At 34.8% G+C, this 23,480-nt stretch overlaps 1 protein-coding gene across 1 annotated transcript in view; it reads right to left on the reverse strand.

Moving 5' to 3' along the window:
• Positions 1-23,480, reverse strand: part of GABRA3 (gamma-aminobutyric acid type A receptor subunit alpha3) — a 243,903-nt gene that overhangs the window by 140,250 nt on the left and 80,173 nt on the right. Inside the window, exon 2 of the mRNA XM_072956507.1 lies at positions 2,493-2,658. Coding sequence (XP_072812608.1) covers positions 2,493-2,632 — 140 coding nt within the window. The 5' untranslated portion in view covers positions 2,633-2,658. The remainder of the gene's footprint in view (positions 1-2,492; positions 2,659-23,480) is intronic.

The following is a 23,480-nucleotide window of genomic DNA, read 5'->3' on the forward strand; positions in this document are numbered from 1 at the left end:
ATATTTTCCATATATATGGAAAAGAATTTTATATATAAAATTTTATATATATATATACATATATATATATATAAAATTCCATAATAATAAAAGTGAGTTAAGGAAGGAGGGAAGAGTCAACAATGTTGAATGTTGCTACTACTAAAGAAATTGAGTAGCGAAAGAACAGATAAGTGTTCATTTTAGCAGCAGAGCCAACATTGGACACTGGTTGCAGAAGTTGCCTTACAGTCATGGAGTTGGAAGTCAGACAGCAGAAGTGGAAGAATGGGTGAGAAGTGAGTAAGTAGAGACAATAAAGAAAGTTGCTTCTTCAAGCAATATGATTGTGAAGAGGAGGAAGGATTTAAGGCACTATCTGGAGGGAAGATTTTTAAATTTAAGATGGGAGATTCTTGATCACATTTCAATGCTAATGGGACAGAGAAAATTAAAAAGGACAGGTTGAAAGTCTAAGAGAGAAGAGAGAAAATTGAGAGCAAATATCTGAAGAGAACTGATTTTAAGACATTACAAAGGGAATTAAAACAAGGGTTAGGAAGTTGCCAAAGAAGACCTTTGAGATCTCGTTTTTAAACGTTTAGAGTTTGAGCTGCTGATGTTTTTCGAAATACAATGCAATGTCTAAGGATCAGGCACCAGAGTACTTGAGTTCATCTGGGGAAAAAAATCAAAAGCTTTGGTTGACTTCCTCATACCACATACAAAAATAAACTCAAAATGATTTAAAGACCAAAATATATGACACCATAAAACTCTTAAAAGAGAACATAGGCAAAACATTCTCTGACATAAATTGTAGTGATATTTTCTTACATCAGTCTCCCAAGGGAAAAGAAATAAAAGCGAAACTAAACAAACGGGACCTAATCAAACATAAGCTTTTGCACAGCAAAGGAAACTGTAAGCAAAGTGAAAAAACAGCTTACAGACTGGGAGTAAATATTCACAAATGATGCAACCAAGAAGGGTTTAATTTGCAAAATATACAAATAGCTCATACAACTCAATATTTTTTTTAAAAATCAAAAATGGGCAGAAGACCTAGACATTTCTCCAAAGAAGATACACATATGGCCAATAGGCACATGAAAAGATGCTCAACATCACTAATTATTAGAGAAATGCAAATCAAAACCTACAGTAAAATAACACCTCATACTAGTCAGAATAGTTATTGTCAAAAATTCTACAAATAATAAATGCTGAAGAGGCTGTGGAGAAAAAGGAACCCTTCTGCAGTGTTGGTAGGAATGTAAGCTAGCGCAACCACTATGGAAAATATTGTAGAAAGTCCTCAAAAAACTAAAAATTTGCAGCAACATGTATGTTCCTGGAGAACGTCATTCTAAGTGAAGTAAGCCAGAAAGAGAAAGAAAAATACCATATGAGGTTGCTCATATGTGGAATCTAAAAAAATTAATAAATAAATAAATAAATACAAAACAGAAACAGACTCATAGACATAGAATACAAACTTGTGGTTGCCAAGGGGGTGGGGAGTGGGAAGGACATACTGGGATTTCAAAATGTAGGAGTAGATCAACAAGATTATACTGTATAGCACAGGGAAACATATACAAGATCTTGTGGTAGCTCACAGGAAAACAAAAAATGTGACAATGAATATATGTATGTTCATGTATAACTGAAAAATTGTGTTCGACACTGGAATTTGACACAGCTTTGTAAAATTACTATAACTCAATAAAAAAGGTTAAAAAAAAACCCTAAAAATAGAACTACGATATGAACTAGCAATCCCACTCCTGGGCATATATCTAGAAAAGACAAAAACTCTAATCTGAAAAGATACGTGCACCCCAGTGTTTAGAGCAGCACTATTCTAGCCAATACATGGAAACAACTTAAGTGTCCACCAACAGGTAAATGGATAAAGAAGATGTGGTATGTGTGCCTCTGTGTGTGTATATACATAATGGAATATTACTCAGTCATAAAAAAGAATGAAATATTACCATTTGCAGCAACATGGATGTATCTAGAAAATATGATACTCAGTAATTCAGACAGGGAAAGACAAATATATGATATCACTTATATGTGGAATCTAAAAACTAAAACAAATGAATCTATATATACAACAGAAACAGACTCATAGACATAGAAAACAAACTCATGGTTACCAAAGGGGAAAGAGAAGATGGAGGATAAATTAGCAGTTTGGGATTAACAGATACATACTACTATATTTAAAGTAGATAAACAACAAGGACCTACTGTATAGCACGGGGAACTATATTCAATAGCTTGTAATAACCGATAATGGAAAAGAATATGAAATATATATATATATATATATATATATATATATATATATATATATATATATATATAACTGAATCATTTTGCTGTACACCTGAAACTAACACAATATTGTAACTCAACTATACTTCAATTGAAAAAAGAACTTTGGTTGAAGTCAATAATTTTCACAGTCTTGTTTTATTCTAGGAGTTAGGGGTACTTACCCGCCAATATCCTGCTTCACAAAATCCCCAGGTTCTTGTCGTCTTGATTCCCCTTGGCCAGTTGTCCCAGGGAGAATGTTAATCAGGAAGAGAAGCCCAAGGCTAGTCATGTAGAACTGATTCATTTGTGTGATTATCATCTTCTTAGGCACCAACTTGGAGAGACCTGTGAGTTCCATGTTCAGGGAAAGAGGAAGGGGAAAGGAGTAGAAGACAAAGGGAATGAGGAAGAAAAGGTTAAAAAAAGATTTTATTCAATTCTGTTAGAGCCATTTAACTTCCCTAGTACACAGTTTCTAAATGCTTAATATGACAGTCCCCCTTCTCTAGTTCATCAATGCCACCAAAATTCACTCCCAGCATACTCCTCTCTTAATTATACCAGAGCCCATCCAACAGAGGACAGTATAAAGACTAAATCAGTAATCAGAAGTCTTAGGGTACAATTCCATCTCTTTCCTTGTCTTCTTATGACTAGGTGAGTCACAGAACTTCTCTCAACCTCAGTTACCTCTTTATAATCCAAGATCTTAAAAAAATCTCATGTCTTCACTTTATTTTCCCCCAATTCTGTTTGATTTTTACTATCACAAATGCCTTTGCCATGGGTAATTGTTCAATATTGTAGAAATCCTAGAATATTAAGACCTGGGGTTTCTTTATACCATTTTTGGGATTGTTCTAAAATATCAAAGGGCCTGGAGTAGATGGGCTGTTTCCTCTGAATCAGGTTGAGAAAATGCTGAATGATGAGACATATGTTTCTTGGATAGAAATGCAATGTTTTCCCATAAAGAGATATTTGAGAGTAAAGTCAGTCCCATATACGGGCCACAGCATAAAGAAATCTAAGCCTAGTCTCCTAGTACAGAAGTCCCTAAGTGGTGATAGAATTATGTAATTTAGAGTTGCCTATATGCAAGGCTGTTTTATGAACTCTGGGCTGGTGGAGATTTACCCAAGACATGGAGATAAGAAAACAGTGTAAAGTGGCACTTGCTTGCTATCTCTAAACTTCATGGCTTCTTTGAATCTGAGACATTGATCACTTGAAAGAGACCTATTCTGACCCATCACCATACTCTTTTTCAGTCATATAGGTGGTTTAACTTTCAGAGGAAATAGAAGGATATGAAAGTTTTTTTCCCAAGGAAAGTTTATGTATGAGACTAATATGTAAAACAGATACATGCTGAATAGCTATTCTAGTTGATGAGAACATGAAGAACAGAAGTCTTTCTAAATTGATCCAACCCCCCACCAAAAGCAATCACTAGGTTCTATATTAGATTTTTTTTTGAATCTGGTTTAGACATAGAAAACTATGATATAGGAGAAGGTGGACTTCTGACATAAGAAAATGTCTACATTATAGACAGAAATAGTCATGATATTGGGTTATAGCACATAAACTTGCCAATATTTGACAATTTTTATTTCACAAAAACAGCAATTTCATATGGTCAATCTATGTGCTGAGACATTCATAATTTATGAGCTGTGCAAGAGCTGATGGCCATTTTACAGAAATCAACAGAAACAGTATAGTTAAGAAAATCATAGCATATCAGTAAGAAAATATGCTGCATGGGCAGGAAATTCTGGGAGCATGTGAAACATTTGTGGTATGGGCAATAACTGTAATATATGTTCACACATCCACAGTGATTTAGCAGACCCTAGTGTTGAAAATCATATGACAAAGATTAATGCTCTGATAATCATGATTGACAATTACTCTACAGGAACAAAGACACTTGGTATAGGATATGAAGTCCCAACTGCAGAAAGAATCCATGGACTATAGGACAAAACCACATAAGTGCCTGAGTAATAATTCTGGGTTTAGGAGAAGATGGCCATGCTGCATGAGCAAAGATTCCCCTAAGTGTGTGTTCAACTATGCTATGCTAGTATATAACTATGCTTTATGTCCATATGATCATGATAAACAAGCAGAAAACCTTCACACTAGGAATAGATGCCAATGACACCGAAGCAAATGCCCTTAATTTGGAAGGAGAAAACTATGATGCATATGAAGATAACAGTGTTATATGAACTCATGACTGAGATATGTGTTCAAATAACCATTATGCATAAGAAGAACTCCATTACATATAAAACAGGTTGGACATAATATGTGCCCTCCAACTACTATGAGACTTTTCTAGCAAACAACATTATTATAATTTATGTGAATACATTTATGACATAAAACCATTTGGACTTGGTACATGTCAGAAAACCATAGAACATAAGCCTAATAATCACTGAACAATAGAAGAGGTCCTTGGTACACATTTTATTAAGACATTGTTTGTAATCAAAAGAATGCCACTGGACTGTTGCACAACAATGCAAATGTACTTAACACTACTAAACCATACAGTTAAAATGGTTGGTTGTTTATGTTTTTTTAACCACAATTTAATTTTTAATTTAAAAAACATGCCACTGGAACAGGTAGCCTTAGCAAATTAGCAAATATCTACAAAAAAGGACTTAACCCTGATATATATACAGAGAAATGTGGCACATTAGCAGATATTAGCATTAAATGAACATAAATCCATGGTACACACTCAGATGACCTTCAAACAAGTACAGAGAAGGTAACTAGAAGAGCAGACACTCAAAATTCTTCTGACAACCTTGCTGAATTTTTAAGTGACCATAGTGCCTAAACTGAAAACCATGACACTTAAATAGAAAGCCTTCAAATATGATAAGGCATCTGTGTAGCTCAAGTATGGTACATGCTTAAACAATCATGATGAATGTGAAGAAGTATATGTCACATTAGAACTTAACCATGATTTGTGCACACACAATGTGTATATCATGGTTGCCATCATTTAGGAGTAGAGGGCCATGCTAGGGGAGTAGACTGCCGTGGTGCAGACACAAAAGCCATGATCCAAGAGTAGGCAGACATGCTCAAGATTTTTTCAGTGGAGCAGAGAGGTTAGAATTGATATCTTTCAAGTAATGATGGCCATGGTGAGTAAATAGCTATTTATAACATATGAACAAACAAATATTATACACATTTCTATGATGAATACACTGAAAATTATAGCAAAGGAACATCATATAATGACATGGATATTCAAACAACTATGTTGCATGAGCAGAATGTAAAACCTAATACTAGTTTTAAAGTTAGTATAAAGAAGCCAGTCTGCATTGCAAAAGTAGACAACCATGGTATATACTCATATAGACACAGCAAATGAATAAATACCAATGACATATGAGCTTACAATCAATGAGTGTATTCAGATAACCATAAGCAATGGTAGATCCCTCTTCCTACTTCATAAGGGCTTGCCTCTTCTTGTGACTACAATGAAATCACAACTGAATGCTGAACAACCATAGAAAAAAGACTGGAACCTAGCAAAAAAGATCTTCTGCAACTGGAAGCATGGAGGGGGAGCCACAGTGGGATGATAGGAGGGGTGTGCTCACGAATTAATTGGGCCCCATATCCCCCGGGTGGGTGACCCACGAGCTGAAGATCTGTTAAGTGTCAGAGGCCCTCCCACAGGAGAGAGAGCTCTAAGCCCCACATCAGGCTCCCCAGCTTGGGTCCTGGCATTGGGACGAGGAGACCCCAGGACATCTGGTTTTGAAGGCCAGTGGGACTTGGCTCTGGGAGCCTCATGGGACTGGGGGAAACGGAGACTCCATTCACTTGAGAAGTGTACATGGAAAGTCACATGCACCAGGTCCAAGCGCAGAGGCAGTGATTTCATAGGAACCTGGGCCAAACCTGCCTGCAGGGCTTGGAGGATCTCCTGGGGACATGGGGGACAGTTGCAGCTCACTCAGGGGACATAAAAGCTGATGGCGGACATTCCAGGAGTATTAATCTACATGAGCTTTCCTGGATGCTGACATCTTGATTGGATCATTAGCACCAAGACCTAGCCCCACTCAACAGCCTGTAGGGAAGTCTCAGGCCAAACAACATACAGGGTGGGAGCACAGCCCCACCCGTCAGCAGACTTCCTGAGCCACAGAGGCCTCTAGACACAGCCTTACCCACCAGAGGTCCAGGACCAAGCTTCACCCAGCAGTGGGCAGGCACCGGCTCCTCCTGCCAGGAAATATGCATAAGCCTCTAGTCCAGCCTCATCCACCAGGGGCAGATACTAGAAATAAGAAAACAACAATCCCAAAGCCTGTGGAAGGAGTCCACAAACACATAGAAAGATAGAAGATATGAAGCAGCAAAGGAATATCTCCCAGGCCAAGGCACAAGATAAAATCCCAGAGGAAGAAATAAGTGATGAGGAGATAGGCAATCCATCTGAGAAAGAGTTTAAAGTAATGATGGCCAAGATGTTCAGAGAACTCAAGAGGAGGGTAGATGCACAGAGCGAAGTTTTTAGCAAAGAGGTGGAAAATATAAAGAATACCCAAACAGAGTTCAAGAATAAAATCACTGAAATGAATAACACACTTGAAGGAACCAAGAATAGACTAAATGAGGCAGAAGAACGGATCAGTAAGATAGGAGACAGATTAGTGGAAATCACTGCTGCAGAACAGAAAAAAGGAAGAAAAGAATAAAAAGAAATGAGGATAGTTTAAGAGAACTCTGGGACAACGTGAAGTGCTCTAATATTCACATTGTAGGAGTCCGAGAAAGAGAAAAGAGAGAGAAAGGATCTGAGAACATTTTTGGAGAGATAATAACAGAAAACTTCCCCAACGTGGGAAAGGAAACAGTCACCCAAGTCCTGGAAGCGCAGAGTACCACACAGAATCAACCCAAAGAGGAACACACCAAGGCACATAGTCATCCAACTGACAACAATTAAGGATAAGGAGAAAATATTAAAAGTAAAGAGAAAAGCAATGAATAGCATACAAGGGAACTCCCATAAGGTTGTCAGCCGATTTTTCAGCAGAAACTCTACAAGCCAGAAGGGAGTGACGCGATATATTTAAAGTGAGGAAAGGGGGAAACTTACAACCAAGAATACTCTGTCCAGCAAGGCTCTCATTCAGACTTGATGGAGAAATCAAAAGCTTCACAGATAAACAAAAGCTAAAAGATTTCAGCACCACCAAACCAGCTTTACAACAAATGTTAAAGGACCGTCTCTAGTCATCAAACCATAAGAAAAGAGAACAAAAAGAAGAAAGGGGGAAAATAGAGACCTACAAAAGATTGCTTTGTCTGTTTGGGGTCTTTTGTGGTTCCATATAAATTCTGGAATTGTCTGTTCTAGTTCTGGGAGGAATGTCATGAGTATTTTGATGGGGGTTGCGTTGGATCTGTGGATTGCTTTGGGTACTGTGGCCATTTTGATGGTGTTGATTCTTCCAATCCAAGAGCACAAGAAATCTTTCCATTTTTTTGTGTCATTTCGGTTTTCAGAGTATAGGTAACCTCCTTGGTTAAGTTTATTTCTAGGTATTTTGTTGTTTTTGATGTAATGGAATTGTCTCTGACAGTTATAAGGTTCTAGTTTTTGAAGTGAAAAAAGAAGTGAATGAAGGGCCACAAATGGCAAAATACCCTTCTTTCTTATGGGTGAGTTGTATTCCATTCCATATATATATATATATATATATATATATATATATATATATATATATACTGCATCTTCACTGTCTATTGAACTATTGATGTGCACTTAGGACGCTTCTATATCTTGGCAATTATAAATCATGTTGCTATTAATAGCAGGGTGTATGTATCTTTTTGAGTTAATTCTTATTTTGTGGTTGGCATTATTCCTTTGATAGCTATGTAAGTTTAAAAAGCTAAAGCTCTAAACGTTCTTAGAAACAATGAACAGTGCATATATGTAAATTAAAATATATATTCAGTGAAAAAAAAGAAATGAGCTATCAAGCCGTGAAAGACATGAAAAAAACTTAAAAGACATATTACTAAATGAAAGAAGCCAGTCTGAAAAGGCTACAAACTGTACAATTCCAACTAAATGACATTCTGGAAAAGGCACAGCTACAGAAACAATAAATGATCATGGTTTCCAGGGATTTGGGGAGAGGGAGGGAGGGAGGAATGAATACATGGAGCACAAGTGATTTTTATGGGCAGTGAAATTACTCTGTATGATACTATAGTGGTGGCTACATGTCATTATGCATTTGTCAAAACCCATAGAATGTACAACATCAAGAGTGAACCCTAATGTAAACTATGGACTTTGGTTGATAATAATGAGTCCATGTTGGTTCATCAATTGTACCAAATATGCCACACTGATGAGGGACGTTGAGGGTAGGGGAGTATACATGTGTGGGTGGGGAGGGCTATGTGCTAACTCTGTTTTTTCTGCTCAGTTCTGTTTTGAACCTGAAACTGCTCTAAAAGAATAAAGTCTATTAAAAAATTGAAGGACATAACCCTTGTGCAGGCTCAGATAATCCTGGTATGGAATGTACTATCCATGGTACATGAACATACAATCATGATACATGCTCAAGCCACCAAAATATATGATTGCACAGCCAAAATAGCAACCAATTCACCTTGCTCAAGAGCTAAAGGAAGGTACAAGGAATAAACCAGAAGGAAATCTCTATTAGCTGATCACTTACAAATTAATATCTCCATCCTAGATCTTTCCTGCAACTCATATCCGCATTTAGATGTCTGAGAAGCATCTAAAACCTAACATGTTGAGATCTGAAATTCAGATAGCCATGTAAACACACACACACACACACACACACACACACACACACACACACACACACCTGGTCCTCCAGCAGTCTTTCTCATCTCAGATAATGGTAACTCCATCCTTCCATTTGCTCAGAGTGAAAACTCTGATGTCATTCTTGTCTCCACTTTTATACCCCACATTCAATAATCCATAAACAACTTTCATTGGCATTACATTCAAAAGAAAAGATATCCAGAGTAAAACCACTGGTCATCACCTCTTGTGCTACAACTCTGGCTTATCATCTCTTGCTGAGATCATTATAAAAGCCTCTTAAGTGGTCTTGCTGCTCCTGCCCTTGCTCTTCTACTGTCTGTTCTCTAAACAGCAGACAGACTGAAATTATAAAGTGTTAAGTCAGATTATGCCTCTCCTCTGTTCAAAATCCTCCAACTGCTTCCCATTTCTGAAGCCTTATTATGACCTACAAGGACCTACAGTATCTCTTTTATCCCTAAATAGCTGGCTAACCTCTATCACCTTCCTCTCTTACTCTGTTTCAGCCACATGGCCTCCTTCATGTTCATTGGATATGCCAGGTATGCTCCACCTCTAGAGCCTTTGCACCTGCTATTGCCTCTACCTGGAATAGTCTTCCATCCATCCAATTTGCAGACAGTTTTTTCATTCTCTCACTTCAGGTTTTTATTTAAATATCACTTTTCTCATTGAGGCCTTCCCTGACCACTGTATCTAAAAATTCAATCCTTCTGCACATACCAGATACTTCCCATGCAGTTGCTTGTTGTTTTTCCTCATTTGCACTTATAGCATAAATTTTATATTTGTTGTTATTGTTTGTATACCCAGTAGAATATAAGCTCAATAGGGACAAGGAATTTTGCTTGTTTTATCCATAGATACATGGTCAATACATAAAAAAGTGCCTGACATGTAATGCGTACTAAACAAATAGCTAATGAATGTTATTTTGGAAGAGTCACATCCCTAAATGAGGTAAGATAGTATAAAAGATAGGGTGTAGGATGGGTTTTTGAATTCACTAGATTAAGGGACTACTTGGCACTACCAAGTGCTAGTCATGTTAAGCTTTAAAAGCTTCCTTCTTCAGGAAATTAAAGAAGATTTTAAAAAATGGAAAGATATCCCATGCTCCTGGATTGGAAGGATCAATATTGTTACAATGGTCACACTGCCCAAGGCAATCTACAGATTTAATGCAATCCCTATCAAATTACCCAGGACATATTTCACAGAACTAGAACAAATCATAATCAAATTTATATGGAACCACAAAAGACCTAGAATTGCCAAAGCATTACTGAAGAGAAAGAAAGAGGCTGGAGGAATAACTCTCCCAACTTCACACAATACTATAGAGCTACAGTCATCAAGACAGCATGGTATTGGGACAAAAACAGACATATAGACAAATGGAACAGAATAGAGAGCCCAGAATTGAACCCACAAACTTTTGGTCAACCCATCTTCGACAAAGGAGGCAAGAATATACAATGGAATAAAGACAGTCACTTCAGCAAATGGTGTTGGGAAAACTGAACAGCAGCATGTAAAGCAATGAAGCTAGAACACTCCCTTACACTATAGACAAAATCAACTCAAAATGGATCAAAGACTTAAACATAAGACAAGATACAATAAACCTCCTTGAAGAAAATATAGGCAAAACATTATCTCACATACATCTCAAAAATGTGCTCCTAGAATAGTCTACTCAAACAATAGAAATAAAAGCAAGAATAAACCAATGGGACCTAATGAAACTTACAAGCTTCTGCACAGCAAAGGAAATCATAAGTGAAATAAAAAGACAACCTACGAAACAGGAGAAAATGTTTGCAAATGAAACCGACAAAGGCTTGATCTCCAGAATATATAAGCACCTCGTATGACTTAATAAGAAACAACCAAACAACCCAATCCAAAAATGGGCAAAAGACCTAAACAAGCAATTGCCCAAGGAAGACATATAAATGATCAAAAAGCACATAAAAAATGCTCAATATCACTAATTATCAGAGAAATGCAAATCAAAACTACAATGAGGTATCACCTCACACCAGTCAGAATGGCCGTCATTCAAACATCCAAAAATGACAAATGCTGGAGAGGCTTTGGAGAAAGGGGAACCCTCCTACACTGCTGGTGGGAATGCAGTTTGGTGCAGTCACTGTGGAAAACAGTGTGGAGATTCCTCAAAAGACTAGGAATAGACTTACCATATGACCCAGGAATCCTGCTCCTGGGCTTATATCCAGAAGAAACCCTACTTCAGGATGACACCTGCACCCCAATGTTCATAGCAGCACTATGTACAATAGCCAAGACATGGAAACAGCCTAAATGCCCATCAACAGATGACTGGATAAAGAAGTGATATATTTATACAATGGAATACTACTCAGCCATAAAAATGACAACATAACGCCATTTGCAGCAACATGGATGCTCCTGGAGAATGTCATTCTAAGTGAAGTAAGCCAGAAAGGGAAAGAAAAATACCATATGGGATCGCTCATATGTGGAATCTAAAAAACGAAAACAAAAACAAACAAAGCATAAATACAAAATAGAAACAGACCCATAGACATAGAATACAAACTTGTGGTTGCCAAGAGGGCGGGTGGTGGGAAGGGATAGACTGGGATTTTAAAATGTAGAATAGATAAACAAGATTATACTGTATAGCACAGGGAAATATACACAAGATCTTATGGTAGCTCACAGAGGAAAAAATGTGACAATGAATATATATATATTCATGTATAACTGAAAAATTGTGCTCTACACGGAATTTGACACAACATTGTAAAATGATTATAAATCAATAAAAATGTTAAAAAAAATAAAAGTCTCCTTCATCATAAAATGGGGATAATAATACTCATCCTGTAAGAATGCTAAAAAATAAATTATATAACATACATAAACCGTTTGGCTAAAGACCTGTTACCAGGATGAGTCTGTTGTTAGAATGTGTCCAAATACAAATTCATTTTATCAGAAACATTTGAGCATCTACTATGTACAAGGCACTGACATAGTGCATTCTTCTATTAGAATTTCTAAAACTCCTTTACCTCAGTGCTTAGAAAATTCTAGATACTGACTCTCTGCCCACCAACTTCCCTGCTTAGATACTATGAGGCAGTATCTGCCAGAACTTTACCTTAACAGAACATCACAAGTGCTGCTACCCAGATACTACAAAGGCAACTCTGCCATTTCTTTGTCTGTTTGTCACCAGAGTTTCATTTGAGGCCACGTAATTCTACCTAGCCTCAAGGCACAGTCACTATTAAAGGTTTTGGAGTCAGAAACATCCTAGTTCCAAGCTTCAATATACCAGACAGAAATCTGACATTGGGTGACTGATTTGGCTCATTCTAAAATGTTGATAATGATAATTCTGCCATATAGGAGTATTATGATAATTAAATGGCAAAAATTCATGTATAGCATTAAGCATTATGTTTAACATATAGTAATCCTTGGTCACTGCAAACTACAAATCAGTTCCTTGACCTTTTGCCCTCCAATGAGCCTCAGCTTCATTCTAATCCAGTTAGTCATTCCCATGGTCATATCTTAAATCTTGTTATTATAAATCTAAAATCTCAAATAACTATCTGACCATATCTTTCCAATCCTTTTTATCCAGTACCTTCATACTGTCAACTCTTATACCCTCTTAATCTCTAATCCCTTGATTTTTACCACCTTTAAATTGCCCAGCATCACCTTCATGTTCTTACTTTCTTTTTCACCCCACTCAAATTATATACATAGTCCATAATTAAAATCATTATAAACATTCCCTGTCATGAACCCTCAACACACTTGCCCTTTCTTACTCTGTTGTGACTGCCTGGAAAAAAATGTAAGCCCTCGTTAATTCCATCTCTTTGCCTGCAAATGAGCAGCTAAATATAGCTGGAGAAAAAATCCATAATTATGTCTAAATAGTCTCTCTCTAAATTTTCCTCAACATACTTCAAACTTCCCATGATCCTTTTACATTTTTCAAACCAATTTACTCTCCCACTCTCTAAAACAACTTCTTCTTAACTTTCTTTTCTTTCCTTAATTCTCCAGTAACTCTTCTCCCAGACTCTCAGCAGATGGCTTTGCTTCTTATTTTCTAAGAAAAATAAAACAATCAGAAGATTTTTATCTTCCTAACATCAATTATTACAACCTACCCGAATCTCAGCTATATACTCTACCTTTCCCTGGTGGGATGTCTAGTATTATCTAAAGCTATCACTCCTACATGTGCCCTGGATCACATTCCCTGTCTCCTGCTCAAGGATTTTAATTCAGTGATTTTCTTCTCTCTCCCACACATGTCTGTTTTTCCCTATCTGGGTGGCTCATTCCCTGCAGCATAAAAAAATGATACAGTATCATCCATGATCAAAAAAAAAAAAAGAAAGCCCTCCTTTGACCTGACATCCCCCTCCAACTCTTTCCTAATTTCTCTGCTTCCTTTTATGGTAACTCATTTAAATAATTTTCCCTATCACTATCTTAGCTTCCCCACTTCTTATTTTCTGACACCACTTACACCAAGTATTTTCTCTGATCATTCCACCTAAACCATTCTTATTAGTCATTCATCCAAAATTGACAAAGCACCATCTATGTACCAGGCACTATTCTATGTGCTGGGAGTACAGCAGTGAACAAAATAGACCAAAAGGAAATTAATGAAGAGAGAACACTAGACCAAAAACTCCTGTCACACACCTCACGTCAAATCTACCCATCTCTCTTCCACACCCTATATCCAAACTATCATCTTATCCTGTTGACTTCAAAACAGATTCAGACTCTAACCACTTCTCACTACCTCCAGTGCACACAAGCTTATCTAAACCATCATCTGTCACCCCGTGACTGCAATGAATGGCCTCCTAATGTGTTTCTCGCCTTTGTCTCTTGTCCCCTACAGTCCATTATCTGCAAAGCAGTCAGAGTAAGCTTTTAAAAATACAAGTCAGATTATATCACCCCACTTTCAAATTTTTCCAGTGGATTTTCATTAGATCCAAAGTATTTGTCATGACCAATAAGCATCTAGTTGATGTGACCACTGGCTACCTTGAATCTTAAGTCTTCCTACTTCCCTCTCCACTACTCATATCAAGTTAAACTGATTTTCCTACTGTTCTTTGAAAACACCCAGCATGCTCCTGACTTAGGGTCTTTGCACTTGCTCTTCACTCTGTCATAAATGCTCTTCCTCCATATATCAGTTTGGCTCACTCCTTCACTTTCTTTAGGATTCTAGATCATGTAACTGCTTCAGAGAAACTTTCCCTGATTTCTCCTATCTAAAACTGCATCCTCCTTCCTCATCTTTCTCTACCCCCTTACCCAATACCATTTTTTTTATAGGATATAGCACTACTTAAAATTGCATTGTATACTTATTTGCTTATTTTATGTTTTTCCCACTAGATATATGCTTCATTAGAACAGAGACCTTATCTATATTTCTGAGCCATAGAACAGTACCTAACATATGGTAGCTGCTCAGTTAAATACTTGTTGGAAAAAAAAGAGTGAATGATTTCTGGCGTTAATGCCCACACTACTCTAGGCATCCTTTCCTTTTCAAAGATATATTCTGAAGACCATCTCTCCCTTCTAAAATCTTTCCCCCATGCCTTTCAATACTTCATTTTATGAGAAAAAATTTTCCTGTAAACTCAGCCTCTCAACAGAAAACTCTCCCCTTCTTCCTGCCTTAAATAAATTGGGTTTACATCCTAGACACTACTTAATTAACTTTCCTCTGAAATGTAGCATGTTCATATTCCCATACATTATGCAACTGAGAGACAGGATCAGAATTATTCCATCTCTTTAATGCCTCTTTGAAACTATTCCTTTCCTGTGTGCACACATTCCTTGTTATTTGAGGTTTGTGCCATCTATCTGTATCACCCTCTGCCCTCATTAGTCTTACATCAACCTCCTTACAGCCTCCTCACATTGATTGAAAAACAGTGCTCAGCTCACACTTTTTATGTTCTTCTATCATCTTCAGTATTTCATTGTGGCTGTTGATAATGTATCTATTTCACTTTAGCAATCTCTGTCCATAGCCACACTCTCTATATCTTATACATAGTTGCTCCCACATCAAAAATATTAAACTACAGTATCTTTAATTTGTCTTTATTCCGTTATTTTTGTAGCTTTTAAACTATTACTTCTACTCCATTTGCTCTGTGAAATTAGTGTCTTGTCTGTTGATCCTTCCATTGTCTCCTATTCTCTTGGGCTTGCTAGTACTACTTCCTTTCATTTCAAGGTTGGACCCAATAGTAAATCATTTGAATTACTCTTTCACCAGAACCTTGCCTATATGACCTTCTATGTATTTGCCCAGAAATGCTTCCTTGGATCAAACAACCAAAAAAAATCTGTTCTCTTAGACTGGTAAATGCTGCTGAAGAAAATTCCATAGTCACGCAAAGCAGCCACACAATAAATCAGTCTTCAATGCCAGAACAATTCAATCCTTTGATTTGTCATAATGAGCACTCTTCACTACTCCTCTCAACTGTTTGTTCTAAACATTTGCCATTCATCTCAAGTTGCCTATTCAGGGAAATTAACAACAGTTCTTACTAAAAAATCAAGATGATCAGGAAAGACAAAACATCTATTGCAGATACTAACAGTGTTTCACCCATATCCCATTGGATCTCTTTATCAGTTTCCTGTATACTGACTCTGCTGTGCCTTCTCTCCCAAGAAGCAGAATCTTCATTTCTTTGTCTGAGAGTTACACTCACATTGCTGAAACCCACTTCCAAATGTGCAAACTGAGAATCAGAAGTGTCTGGGAATTTGGGTCCCCAAACCTGTGCAGCTCTTAACCAGGACTGATAGGTGCAGAGGTACAAATACTGCAGTTTCCTCATGGGAACAATGATGACGTGTGACCCACACTGTCTTCATGATAATTTGCTTGGCTGCCTTCCCTTCCCTGCCCCACTTTCTATTCCTCTATTGATTTTTTTCATGGGAATACTCCCTAATAAAATACTTCCACATGAATCCTGATCTCAAAGTCTGTTTCTGTGGAACCCAACCTAAGACATCAGCCCTGCCCCAACTTACAAAAAGTATTCACTTTTATATTTACCCTTACTTTCTCTTAACTTCACAAAACAAGGTTAACCTGTCCCTTTTAAGGATAATCTGCCAACCAAAGCTCCTGATCTCATCAACTCCTTTCCTCTCCATCAACTTTCCTACTTGCCTGTATCTTAAATCTCTCCTCTCTAATGACTGTTTTCTCTTAGACTATAAACATAATCAAGTTCCTCACAGCTAAAAAGTATTGTATTGATATGTTCCTTTCTAGTTTTCTTTCCTTTCTTCGTCAATCAAGCTTTTTGAATGAGTAATTTGTACTCCCTTGATAATTTCACTGAAACTATGTACAATGTCAGTGATCACCAGTAATGCTGGTATTAAAAATACAACACACACTTTAGAGCACTTATTGGGTTGAACTTCCTTTCTTTCTCTTTTCTTTTTTCGCTTTTAATTTTTTGATACCACTGAGCACAATTTCCTCCTCTGAAATTCCTTGGACTCCATGTTACCATCCTACTTATACTACACCTCTGTCCATTTCCAGTCTATCTCCTTTGTGGGATTCTATATAGCTAGCTCTAAAATTTGGGGTACCCTGGCTCTGGATTAATACAGTTCAAGATAATTCATTCTTAACAACAATGTATATAATTAAATTTTTTTAGACACTGAATCTTGTCTGTTTTCCATTACTTTTGACAATCAAACTCACTGTCCCCTCACTATTTTTTTGTTGCTATCTACCTCTTTTAATGAGAAATTGATATATAACTACACAATACATGTTCAATCCTTTAAAATAGAATATATAGACTCAAAACCTATTAGGAAAGACAAGCTAATGTCACATAAATACCATAAATTAGAAACCTAAAGGCTGAATTCGCCAAAAATGTATGTGCTATTCTCCCCTATTTCTACTAGTAGCAGCAACTCATAAGACTTCCTTTCAATAACACTACTTCAGAAAACATAAAATAAGAGCTTAGAAGTAAAAGATAAATGAAAGAAATTAGGTTGTTGAGGTAAATTAACATTCTACACAGTTTGCAACAGACTAAACTGACAAAAATGAAGACAAATTCAAGCACCATAACTAATACACATAATAGTACTTATTTTCAAGCACAAGCTCAAGGAAAATTAAAAAGGTAAAGCTATAAATCAAAACTTTATTTTTTGGGCAGATGAACCCAGACCTGGATAGATAAATAAATTCATAAAGCAACGTTCTTCAACATCTTTAATTAAACTAAACAAAATTAAAAAAAATCTCAAAATGTAAAATAAAAACAATCATCCAAGGAAAAGTTAGAGAAAAAGATAGAATTACAAAACCAAATTGTAATTTTGACTACATCATAGAGTAAGGACTGCATAAAACAAAACCTATAATTTTCAATGATGAGGAGTCTGACCACATACAAACACACTCTCTTCTCTCTGTGTGTGTCTCTCTGTCTCTCTCTCACTCACTTACTCACTCACATGAGCTCAGATGCTCTAAGAGCTAAAATTTCAGGGTATCAGTGAATCAGAAGTAAGTCTGTGTCTCATCTCCAATCCGCAGGAGACTACAGGAGAGTTGCTTCAGTTTGAACTGAATATGAAGAAATAAAGACAGAAAGACTTCTCCCCAATGATTTTAAACCACAGGGAAGGCTTGTCTTTCAGGTTTGCAATCTAAATTCACATTAATGTTTGTGAATTTAGTTTAAAGAAACCTCAAGTCATGAATTTAGTTTAAAGTGGCTAAAAACAATGCCTAAGGTGACCTACAGAAACAAGCATAAATATCTCTGGAAATAACATTTTCATATTTGGTTTTGTGGAACCCCCACAAATCATGTTTTCAGAGGCACTGATAAGTATACAGACAAAGATAACCAAGAACACAGAGTCTATGAACTATGAGAAAGAAACAACAGAAACAACTAGAGGAGAAACCAAACCCATATACTTTAGAATTTGAATTATCAGATACATATGATAAAAGAACTATGACCCCCTCAAAAAAAGCTTAAAATACCTGCAGAGAACAGGACATTATGAACAATAAACTAGGAGACTTAAAAAAGAACCAAATACAACTTTTGGAAATAAAAAGCCTTTGAAAAGTAAAGTGTGTATATTACTAGGACATGTACAAAATATAAACAGAAACATTTAATATCTTACACATTAGAAGAGGAGGGAAAATAAAATGATTTAAGAACTTTCAATCCAAATAAGGAAGAAATGAAAGAAAATGAACATAAAACAGGCAGGCTAAATAAAAAATATCAAAAGAAAATGATAGTTTCAAACTCAGATATTTATCTACCAGCAATTTTATTATATGTAAATAACCTAAAGGCCCTGGTTCAAATATAAAGGTTATCAGATTACATTAAAAATAATAAAACTAAATTAACTGCATGCAGTTTATGAGTCACATCTAAAAAACAAGAGAAACAAAAGTTGAAAGTAAAAATAAAAATATATGTTATTCTTATATTAGCTAAAATATTACTTTTAATATTCAGGAAATAACTTTAATTCAAATGTTTTACTGGACATAAAGAAGAAAACTCCATATAATAAAAGAGTCAGCTTATCAAAAAGTATAATAAAGTTCTAAGTACATAATAAGACAGCTTCAAAATATGTAAAGCAAAAATTGACAGAACTACAAATATAGACATATCTAGTATCAATGGGAGACTTTAACATATCTCTTTCATAAACTGACATATTAAACAGATTTTAAAACTCAGGACAGACACAGATTAGATAAGTAACCTGACCAAGTGGAAATATAAAGAATATTGCACTCATTGATGGCAAAAATACATGTTATACTTAATCTCACTAGATATATTTACAAAAATTTATAAGGCTATAAAGCAAATCACAACAAATTTCAAATGACGTAAATAATATAGGGTATATATAATTCATGGTAAAATAAAATCAAAATACAAATTAGAACATCTAAATTGTACAATAGCAAAATCACTATTGAAACATGGCATGCAGCTAACACTACTTTAGGAAAAGCATGTTGACTTATATATGTATTTTAAAAAGAAAAAATGTAATGAGATAAGCACATACCAAAACTACTTGGAAAAAGGAGATCAAAATAAGCCCATAAAGAAGGAACATACTATAAAAGAAATAAACATCAATTTTTGAAAGGGAAAATAACTTTTAAAAAGATGATTAAGAAAGCAAAAGTTTATTAATTGAAATAACTAACACTAAACAGATCATAAGAGTGTAGTTGAACAAATTTATGAGCAAACATCTAGAAAAATATATCACACTAAAATAGAAGCAAAAAGAAATTAAAGAAAATCAACAGTCTTATAAGTAGTAAAAAAAAATTGAAGTTGTAGTCAAAAATCTCATTAAGAAAACACAGGGCCAGGGTAGCTTTACTGGTGAGTTTTGCTGAGCATTCAAGAAATACTGTAAATTATTTATAAATTCATCCACAAAACAATAAAAGATACAACATCCTTTATTCATGTTACTAAATTAGCATAACCTTAATACCAAAACCTTATGACAGCTTGAGAAAAGTATTGACAAAATTCCAGAAGAAGTTTAGTAAATTAAATCCAATATCTAAAATGAATAATATATCATGGCCAAGTTGGGTTTATCCCTATTTGAGTTTAGTTGAATATTAGAATATCAAATAATATAATTCATCTACATCAATAGATTTTTCAAAGTTATAATCATATCGATATAAGTAAGACTAGAAGGTAATTTCCTTGATGTGATGAAGGGTATCTACAAAACAACCTATAGAAAACAAAATACCAAAAGGATAAATTATGAAAACTGTAACTTTGAGATTAGGAACATGATTCAACTCCTATTCTACCTTCTGTTAAAAGTTCTAGGCAGTAGAATAAAATAATAAGAAGAAAAGAGATAAAGTTTGGAAAGAAGAAATAAAACTTTCATTACCTGAACATGATATGAATGTCTATGTAGAAAATCCTCAATAATCAACAGATAAATTATTAGAATTTGTAAGAGAGTTTATCAAGATAGTTAGACATAAAATTAATATCCAGACATCAATAAAATCCTAAAGACAAATAATTATATGCTGAATTTTAAAAATTATACTTATAATAGCATAAAATTAAGAAGTACCTACATCTACGAATAAATCTGACAAATGCTGTACAAAGCCTCCATAGGATAAAAGTACAGAACTTTATTTAGATCTAAATAAATTCAGAAATACAACTTTAAATACAATATTTTCAAGATGGCAATACTGCTCAATTCAATTCATTTTTCAATTGATTGGTCAGGCTTGACAAGCTGGTTCTAAAATTTTTGTGGAAATGCAGAGGACCAAGGATAGTTTTTTTGAAGTCTTGAAAAAGAATAAAATTAAAGCACTTGATCCACCGAAAGGATGGCTGCTTTTAAAATTTTTAATTAGGGTAGAAGGATATTGATGCCAGGAAAAACAAAGGGAATTGAATAGAGTTCATAAACAAATCTGGGCATATGTGGATAACTTGATTTATAACTGAGGTAACACTGAAGAATTGTCTGGTAAATACAGGATTTTCAATAAATGATTCTAGGACAATTGATAATTTTCATAACTCATATAACAATTAAATTGGAATCTTACCCAGAGCATACAAAAATGTATTACAGGTGGGTTGAAAATCTAAATATGAAAGCCCAAACCATAAAGACTATATAATAGACGTGAACTTCACAAATTTGGAGAAAGTATTTCTTAAACATATATAAAGTGCTAAGCATGAAGGAAGCAATTGTTAGAATATATTAAAATTCAGAACTCTGTTCATCAAAAGATGAAAGAAAAAGAGTAAAGAACAAGCATAAAGTGGTATAGTCTTATTTGTAGATACTGACAGGCATATGCAGAATAGATAAACAAGATTATACTGTATAGCACAGGGAAATATATACAAGATCTTCTAGTAGCTCACAGTGAAAAAAAATGTAATAATGAATATATGTATGTTCATGTATAACTGAAAAATTGTGCCCTACACTGGAATTTGACACAACATTGTAAAATGACTATAACTCAGTAAAAAATGTAAAAAAAAAGTTATAGTCTTGTCACCTACCACACACATCTGCTAAACAACATTATCCAAAATATATGAAAAATTCCTAGAACACAATAAGAAAGAAAACCCAATAGAAAAAGTGGACAAAATACTTGAGGTACTTCACAAAAAAGGAACTTCAAATTGTCATTACCTTTAGAAAAGATGCATATTTCATCAATAATTATGGAAATTAAAATTAGAGCCACAAAAAGTTTTCATTACACTTTCACTGATTGACAAAAATTTTAAAGTCTCAAAACACCAAATTTGGCAAAGATAAGAACAGGAATAAAGAACAAGAATAAGAACAGGAATAAAGAACAAGGATAAAGAACAGGAGTTCTCCTACACCGCTTGTTGGAGCATAAAATGTTTGGCATTAGACTGTAGAGTTGATGATACACATACCCATAATCCACAATTTCCACTGTTAAACATGTATGTTAAAAAACTTATGTGTAAAGGCACCAGGATAATTCTAAATGTAAAAGAATGTTAATAGTAGCACTTTTATAAAAAAAAGAACTGGAAACAATCTGAATGTCCATTTCAAAATAAAATGGTTAAATTATGGTATACTCATACAATGGAATACCATGCAACAATGAACTAGAAAGAAGTACGATTACACGCACCAAATTGGATACATATCACAAATGTAATTAAAAGCAAACACAAGGAACAAAGGAACACAGTATGGTTCCATTCATACAAAGTTTTAAAAGAGGCTAAACTAAACTACATTTGGGTACACATGATAGAGCTGTTAAAAAAAAAAAGTAAGATCCAGGGTAGTGATTACATCCAGTGGGGAAAGAAAAATTTGAGATGAGAAATATTTTCATCACAGGCTTAAGGAGTACCCACCATGTTGTAGATCTTGATTTGATAGTGCTTATACCGATGTTCACTTTATACTTACAATAATTATAATTATTATTAAACAGTCTGTATAATTATATGATATTTCCATATGTATTATAGCTCATTTTGTTAAAATTAAAATTCAGAAAAATAAGTCCTATGCCAGGTAAATACTAAAAATTTCAGAATGTTGATTATACTGATACATTTCTTTAAAATTTTAGTCTTAAGATTGATTCAAGAAAAGTAATTAAAGGAAGTAGGCACCACTCCAACTATAAAATAAACAAAAGTTTTTTTAATGTTAAACAATTTTGTTGAAGATAGGACAAGACAGGAATCATATGTGTATATGTATATGTGTGTGCATGTATATATATGCTAATAAGAGCATAAATCTATATAAACTTCCTTGAAAACAATCTGGAAGCATGAATACAAACCTGTTAAAAAATATGCTCTGACTCTGTAACTTTACTTCTAGGAATCTACTAGACAGAAAAAACCAGAGATGCAGAAAAGATTTATGTTCAAAGATGTTTATCACAATATAATATTATATTAGTGAAATGTAAAGACAATTTAAATGTGCATATTAATAAAATGGTGAAATAAATAACAGTCATTGTTACATGTGAATATTATACAGGTTAAGATTATAATTTTTCACATTTATTTCTACCCTAAGGTCATCCTTTATTATTTCTTTTTAAAAATTTTTATTTTTTATAGAAGTGTAGTTGACTTACAATGTTAGTTTCAGGTGTACAGCAGAGTGATTCAGTTATACATATACATATTTTTTTCATATTCTTTTCCATTATATGTTATTACAAGAAATTGAATATAGTGCCCTGTGCTGTACAGTAGGCCCTTGTTGTTTATCTATGTTTCCCTTAGGTAACCATATTTTACTATGTCTGTGAGTCTATTTTTGGCTTGTAAATAAACTATCATTTTTTTACTTCCACGTATAAGTTATATCATAGGATATTTGTCTTTCTCTGTCTGACTTAATTCACTTAGTATGATAGTCCATCCATGTTCCTGCAAATGGCATTACTTCATTCTTTTCATGACTGAGAAATATTCCATTGCATAAATATATATACCACATCTTCTTTATCCATTCTTCTGTTGATGGACATTTAGGTTGTTTCCACATCTTGGCTATTGTAAACAATGCTGCTATGAACATT

This window comes from Vicugna pacos, chromosome X (assembly GCF_048564905.1).
Source record: "Vicugna pacos chromosome X, VicPac4, whole genome shotgun sequence".
Lineage (NCBI taxonomy): Eukaryota > Metazoa > Chordata > Mammalia > Artiodactyla > Camelidae > Vicugna > Vicugna pacos.